The 7,824-nt window shown below is 53.4% G+C and overlaps 1 protein-coding gene across 1 annotated transcript; it reads left to right on the top strand.

Moving 5' to 3' along the window:
* Positions 1-1,538: 1,538 nt before the first annotated feature.
* Positions 1,539-4,997, top strand: srp9 (signal recognition particle 9). The gene is given in 4 exon segments (XM_067981716.1): positions 1,539-1,947; positions 1,949-1,999; positions 2,256-2,324; positions 4,488-4,997. Coding segments are annotated over 4 exon segments (261 nt in total). The 5' UTR covers positions 1,539-1,926; the 3' UTR covers positions 4,608-4,997.
* The last annotated feature ends 2,827 nt before the right edge of the window (positions 4,998-7,824 follow it).

The following is a 7,824-nucleotide window of genomic DNA, read 5'->3' as shown; positions in this document are numbered from 1 at the left end:
CTTCCACCCTAACCACATCAAAGAGCCCATCCCCTATGGACAGGCCCTGTGAATACACAGGATCTGCTCAGACGAGGAGGAACGCGATGGACACCTACAGACGCTGAAAGACGCCCTCGTAAGAACGGGATATGACGCTCGACTCGTCGATCGACAGTTCCGACGGGCCACAGCGAAAAATCGCAAGAACTCTTCAGAAGACTAACACGGGATGCAACCAACAGAGTACCCTTCGTCGTCCAGTACTTCATGTTCTCCGCAGCCTTCAACATGTCATTGATGATGACGAACACCTCGCTATGGCCATCCCCACACCTCCACTACTCGCCTTTAAACAGCCACCCAACCTCAAACAAACCATCGTTCGCAGCAAATTACCCAGCTTTCAGGAGAACAGCGTCCACCACACCACACAACCCTGCCACGGCAACCTCTGCAAGACATGCCAGATCATCGACACAGATACCACCATCACACGAGAGGACACCACCCACCAGGTACACGGTTCATACTCCTGTGACTCGGCCAACGTTGTCTACCTCATACGTTGCAGGAAAGGATGCCCCAGAGCATGGTACATTGGCGAGACCATGCAGACACTGTGACAACGGATGAACGGACACCGCGCAACAATCGCCAGACAGGAGGGTTCCCTCCCAGTCGGGGAACACTTCAGCAGTCATGGACATTCAGCCACTGACCTTCAGGTAAGCATTCTCCAAGGCGGCCTTTGAGACACACGACAACGCAAAATCGTCGAGCAGAAATTGATAGCGAAGTTCCGCACCCATGAGGACGGCCTCAACCGGGATCTTGGGTTCATGTCACACTACACGTAACCCCACCAGCGAAAAAAGTTATCTGTTTTTAACACAACGGGTCATTCTCTGTCTTTCTCTTCCTTGGGGAGCGGGCAGGAAATTGGACATGAAGCTGAGTTCGGATCGGTCAATGCCCTGTGGGTGGCGGAGAGGGCCCAGGGGCTATGTGGCCGGGTCCTGCTCCGACTTCTTGTGTTCTTTAGATTTGTGGTTGGGATCAGATCAGCCATGATCTTATTGAATGGCGGAGCAGGCTCGAGGGGCCGATTGGCCGACTCCTGCTCCTATTTCTTATGTTCTTTCGGATGTTTCTCTCTCTCTGTCTTTTGTTCTGGCCGTTTGTATATTCGGTGGTCCTGTATATAATGTCTCTCTGTCTGAACACTTTGATTGCCTTGACAACGGGCAGTTGGAAAGATTATCTGTAATCACCAGGCATTGTTCTCTGACTATAAATGCGGTAACGTTCAAGGAATCCCACACTTCACCTGACGAAGGAGAAAGCCTCCGAAAGCTTGTGATTTTCAAATCAAACAGTTGGACTGTAACCTGGTGTCAGATCCTGACATGGTCACTCTGTGCTGCTCTCTCTCTCTCTCTCTCCGTCTCCCGGGGGGACCGTGTGCACACTCTTCATTGGCTGTTCGCCGCCAGCTTAGTTTTGCGCCCTGTGATTGGTTGTTGCTGGAACATCCGGGGCGGGGGCGGGGCGGCCGCCATCTTGTGCTGAGTGGTGATCCGGGACCGAGGGACAGGGAGAGAGAGAGGCCGGGGACCGAGGGACAGGGAGAGAGAGAGAGGCCGGGGACCGAGGGACAGGGAGAGAGAGAGGCCGGGGACCGAGGGACAGGGAGAGAGAGAGGCCGGGGACCGAGGGACAGGGAGAGAGAGAGGCCGGGGACCGAGGGACAGGGAGAGGCCGGGGACCGAGACCGAGGGACAGGGAGAGGCCGGGGACCGAGACCGAGGGACAGGGAGAGGCCCCGGACCGAGACCGAGGGACAGGGAGAGGCCCCGGACCGAGACCGAGGGACAGGGAGAGGCCCCGGACCGAGACCGAGGGACAGGGAGAGGCCGCGGACCGAGCACCGACTGCCCGCCCACCATGACTTACATCCACAACTGGGGAGGAGTTCGTCCGGGCGGCGGAGAAACTCTGCCTGTCCGAGCCCATGAAGGTACCTGCGGGGCCCCGGGGGGCGGGGTATCAAACCAGCCCGGGGGTCCCACCCTGGGGTCCCGCTGTATTCCCCCCCCCCCCCCCGTATCTGTCGTCCTCCCCGTATCTGTCGCCCCCCCCCCCCCCGTATCTGTCGCCCCCCCCCCCCGTATCTGTCGCCCCCCCCCCCCGTATCTGTCGCCCCCCCTCCCCGGTATCTGTCGCCGCCCCCCCCCCCCCCCGCCTGGTTGCTCACTCTCCTTGTTCTGTTCTAGGTGCGGGTGGTTATTAAGTATCGACACTGTGCTGGACTCCTCTCTATGAAAGTGACTGACGATGTTGTGGTGAGTGGAGGGGTTGGGGCGGGGATGGGGAGAGGCGGGGTGGCGGGGTTATGGGGAGAGGCGGGGGTGGCGGGGTTATGGGGAGAGGCGGGGTGGCGGGGTTATGGGGAGAGGCGGGGTGGCGGGGTTATGGGGAGAGGCGGGGTGGCGGGGTTATGGGGAGAGGCGGGGTGGCGGGGTTATGGGGAGAGGCGGGGGTGGCGGGGTTATGGGGAGAGGCGGGGTGGCGGGGTTATGGGGAGAGGGCGGGGTGGCGGGGTTATGGGGGAGAGGCGGGGTGGCGGGGTTATGGGGAGAGGCGGGGTGGCGGGGTTATGGGGAGAGGCGGGGTGGCGGGGTTATGGGGAGAGGCGGGGTGGCGGGGTTATGGGGAGAGGCGGGGTGGCGGGGTTATGGGGAGAGGCGGGGTGGCGGGGTTATGGGGAGAGGCGGGGTGGCGGGGTTATGGGGAGAGGCGGGGTGGCGGGGTTATGGGGAGAGGCGGGGTGGCGGGGTTATGGGGAGAGGCGGGGTTGGCGGGGTTATGGGGAGAGGCGGGGTTATGGGGAGAGGCGGGGTTATGGGGAGAGGCGGGGTTATGGGGAGAGGCGGGGTTATGGGGAGAGGCGGGGGTTATGGGGAGAGGCGGGGGTTATGGGGAGAGGCGGGGTTATGGGGAGAGGCGGGGTTATGGGGAGAGGCGGGGTTATGGGGAGAGGCGGGGTTATGGGGAGAGGCGGGGTTATGGGGAGAGGCGGGGTGGCGGGGGTTATGGGGAGAGGCGGGGTTATGGGGAGAGGCGGGGTTATGGGGAGAGGCGGGGTTATGGGGAGAGGGCGGGGTTATGGGGAGAGGCGGGGTTATGGGGAGAGGCGGGGTTATGGGGAGAGGCGGGGTTATGGGGAGAGGCGGGGTGGCGGGGTTATGGGGAGAGGCGGGGTGGCGGGGTTATGGGGAGAGGCGGGGGTGGCGGGGTTATGGGGAGAGGCGGGGGTGGCGGGGTTATGGGGAGAGGCGGGGTGGCGGGGAGAGGCGGGGTGGCGGGGAGAGGCGGGGTGCGGGGATGGGGAGAGGCGGGGTGGCGGGGTTATGGGGAGAGGCGGGGTGGCGGGGATGGGGAGAGGCGGGGTGGCGGGGAGGGGTGGGGGCGGGGAGGGATGGGGAGGGGATGGGGATGGGGAGGGGTGGGGTGGCGGGGAGAGGCGGGGTGGCGGGGATGGGGAGAGGCGGGGTGGCGGGGATGGGGCGGGGAGGCGGGGATGGGGGCGGGGAGGGGACGGGGAGGGGACGGGGTTGCGGGGAGAGGTGGGTTTGCGGGGAGAGGTGGGGGTGGGGATGGGGAGAGGTGGGGTGGGGATGGGGAGAGGTGGGGTGGGGATGGGGAGAGGTGGGGTGGGGATGCGGGATTGCGGGAGAGGTGGGTTGGGGGTTGCGGGGAAGGGGTGACTGATCTTGGCCATGAGTTTGAGCTGTTTCCTTGGTCACCGCTCTGAGTCTGGTCATTCCCAAAGGGTGCAATACCCAGGGTGTGGATTGTTTCTCTGAAACACGAGCACACTGGAGGGGAGCGGGAACTGGTAGATCACGTCTCCACTGACTCAGGACTGAGAGCAGCAGAAAGGGACCTCAGCTGAACTCTGCTGTTTCTCTCATCAGATGTTTGTGGCCGTTTCCAAAGCTGTTCAGGTCTGACCCCTGACTGGAGAGAGTGGACTTCTGGGAGTCACTGTCACCACCTTATATTGGACTGTATGTTGCTGGGAGGTGCTGACTCCCTCCCCAGGGATAGCAGCTCTCTGCCTGGTGGTTGGGAGCTGGTTGAACCGATCAGTGACCATGGAGCTGTGTCACCGACCCATGGGATCAGTGTCTGAGACGTTGCCTGTGTGGTTCGGACAGTCTCTGGCTGTGGTCTGGTGAAGTTAGTGATGTCCAGCCTGACGAGGTTATTCGGCACTCATGTGGACAGTGTAATGGGGTACAGTTTCACTCATGGTTTACCCATTGTGCTGGGTGAGGATGCATTCTCTCTGGTTACATTCACCGAGCAGTAACCTCTGCCTCAATGATATCAAACGGCCAGTAGTGTGACTGGGCATTGTTAATTATCGAGTTACGGCTCTGCAGGACCACACTCGTTTTATTCTTGCTTGCTCTTTCCTTCCCTGCATCCCCCCCCCGCAGTGCCTGCAGTACAAGACAGACCAAGCTCAGGATGTCAAGAAGTTTGAGAAATTCCAGAACCAGTTGATGCGTCTCATGGTATCCCGGGAATCTCGCAGCAACCTGATGGAGATGGACTAAAGATCAGGATTTGCTGCCAGTCTCTCTTTTGGAGGGAACAAAAAGGACCTTTTCTTGTGCGAATGGAACGTAATGGAAAGATGAGGTCGGAAGACCTTATCCAGGTCTGGGGTGGGAGGGTGTGGGTATTGGGGAGAAGGTGATGTGACGGTGAAGCTTCACTGAGGAGGTTGCAGTGGGGAGTGGGTGTTTATTACAATAAACTCCTCCCAAAGATGGGTGGGATGGGAATGTTTCAGTTGGCAGGACTGAGGCATCGCCGTGAAGCCTGATCGTGAGTTGTGTTACGTATCTGCAGTCGAGGAAAACTCCTTTTCCTTTGAATAATCCTGTGGGAAGCTGCCAGCCTGTGCAGGAGCTGGGTGCTAAAATAAACGATCCATGGCTGCATCTGCCTTGTCTTTCATATTTTCTCTCTCTCTCTCTCACACACACACTTATATTCTCTACAGTTCAATAAGATGTTTGTGAACTATCTCTCAATATTAATTTAAACCATAAGTGCTCATTTGTCATATGGTGAAACTGCCAGAGAATCAGTCTAGCCCAGCATCCCTGGCTGCCTCAGACTGGCCGGCAGGAGGCAGCACCTGGGATGTGGGCGAGGCTGGCATTTTTTTGCCCATCCCTAATTGCCCTTGAGAAGGTGGTGGTGAGCCGCCTTGAACCGCTGCAGTCTGTGTGGTGACAGTTCTCCCTGAGCTGCTTGTTTTTGGCTCTGTCCACATCACCCCAGACACGGCTATCAATCAAGCCACTCTCCTCTCCCCACCAAAAGATAGCAAACACCTCCAGCTCTCTGGATTGAATGGATGGCTTTGTTGGACGATCTGGGCCAAGTCTTTGAATATCTGCAGTGCAGTGGTTAAATTAACACGCCTGTGACAGTGACACCAAGGAGTCCACAGTCACTCAATTTTAGTGATAGACACCTAAACTCAGTCATATTCCATACACATGTCCTGTCGTTATCCATTCAGCTAACCCATTGGGGTTTGAGTTGTATTTTCAAAAGAGCTCCTGATTTTCCGTTTAGTGCTGGGTTTACAATCACGGAGGCACAACAGTTAGAAAGAAACTTGTTGAAACCCAACAAAACCACTCTGAGCTATGTTAAAAGCACTTGTAAAAATGTTTTGATTTGTGCCTCTTTCCTTGTGAAAAGTGTTTGGATTTAAATAGCTTCCAAAATATACTTGTACACACTTAAACCAGTTTCTCAACATTCACTGAGAAACAAGGGAGACATTCAGAGGCTGGAGGCAATGCAGAGAGGAGCGATGAGACGGATCATTAGATTTGGACCAAGTTATGAGGAAAGACTGGGGAGAATTGGGCTTGTTAGCCTGGAAAGGAGGCATTTGAGAGATGATATGGACTGGGAGATGCAGTTAAAAGTAAGGACGAGGTAAAATGAAAATATTGCTTCAAATTGAAAGTCGGACAAGTGGACACAGTCTCAATTCAGGAAAAGGGAGACTGAGGACTGATGCCAACAAACAGAAAACATTCATGTGTTTTCAACATCAACACCAAACGAGGTTTGGATGTGAATGAATTTGTGGCAGTGGAAAAGGGGATTGGACCATTGGGATTCCATACAATGAGACTGGATAAAAAGGGGTTTTGTCCATTGGAATTCCATACAATGAGACTGGATAAAAAGGGGATTGGACCATTGGGATTCCATACAATGAGACTGAATAAAAAGGGGTTTTGTCCATTGGAATTCCATACAATGAGACTGGATAAAATGGGGTTTGGACCATTTGGATTCCATACAATGAGACTGAATAAAAAGGGGTTTTGTCCATTGGAATTCCATACAATGAGACTGGATAAAAAGGGGTTTTATCCATTGGGATTCCATACAATGAGACTGGATAAAAAGGGGTTTGGACCATTGGGATTCCATACAATGAGACTGGATAAAAAGGGGTTTTGTCCATTGGAATTCCAAACAATGAGACTGGATAAAAAAGGGATTGGACCATTGGGATTCCATACAATGAGACTGGATAAAAAGGGGATTGGACCATTGGGATTCCATACACTGAGACTGAATAAAAGGCGTTTTTCCATTGGGATTCCATACAATGAGACTGAATAAAAATGGGTTTTTCCATTGGGATTCCATCCAATGAGACTGAATAAAAAGGAATTTGCTCCATTGGGATTCCATACAATGAGACTGAATAAAAAGGGATTTGGACCATTGGAATTCCATACAATGAGACTGAATAAAAAGGGATTTTGTCCATTGGGATTCCGTCCAATGAGACTGAATTAAAAGGGGTTTTTCCATTGGGATTCCATACAATGAGACTGAATAAAAAGGGGTTTTTCCATTGGGATTCCATACAATGAGACTGAATAAAAATGGGTTTTTTTCCATTGGGATTCCATACACTGAGACTGAATAAAAAGGAGTTTTTCCATTGGGATTCCATACAATGAGACAATAAAAAGGGGTTTTTCCATTGGGATTCCATACAATGAGACTGAATAAAAATGGTTTTTTTTCCATTGGGATTCCATACAATGAGACTGGATAAAAAGGGGATTGGAGCATTGGGATTCCATACAATGAGACTGGATAAAAAAGGGATTGGACCATTGGGATTCCATACAATGAGACTGGATAAAAAAGGGATTGGACCATTGGGATTCCATACAATGAGACTGGATAAAAAGTGGTTTTGTCCATTGGAATTCCATACAATGAGACTGGATAAAAAGGGGATTGGACCATTGGGATTCCATACAATGAGACTGAATAAAAAGGGGTTTTGTCCATTGGAATTCCATACAATGAGACTGGATAAAATGGGGTTTGGACCATTTGGATTCCATACAATGAGACTGAATAAAAAGGGGTTTTGTCCATTGGAATTCCATACAATGAGACTGGATAAAAAGGGGTTTTATCCATTGGGATTCCATACAATGAGACTGGATAAAAAGGGGTTTGGACCATTGGGATTCCATACAATGAGACTGGATAAAAAGGGGTTTTGTCCATTGGAATTCCAAACAATGAGACTGGATAAAAAAGGGATTGGACCATTGGGATTCCATACACTGAGACTGAATAAAAGGCGTTTTTCCATTGGGATTCCATACAATGAGACTGAATAAAAATGGGTTTTTCCATTGGGATTCCATACAATGAGACTGGATAAAAAGGGGATTGGACCATTGGGATTCCATACAATGA

Source organism: Heptranchias perlo, unplaced genomic scaffold (genome assembly GCF_035084215.1).
Source record: "Heptranchias perlo isolate sHepPer1 unplaced genomic scaffold, sHepPer1.hap1 HAP1_SCAFFOLD_886, whole genome shotgun sequence".
Classification (NCBI taxonomy): Eukaryota; Metazoa; Chordata; class Chondrichthyes; order Hexanchiformes; family Hexanchidae; genus Heptranchias; species Heptranchias perlo.
The sequence above is the reverse complement of the archived record's forward strand: the minus strand, read 5'-3'. Positions and strand labels throughout refer to the sequence as shown.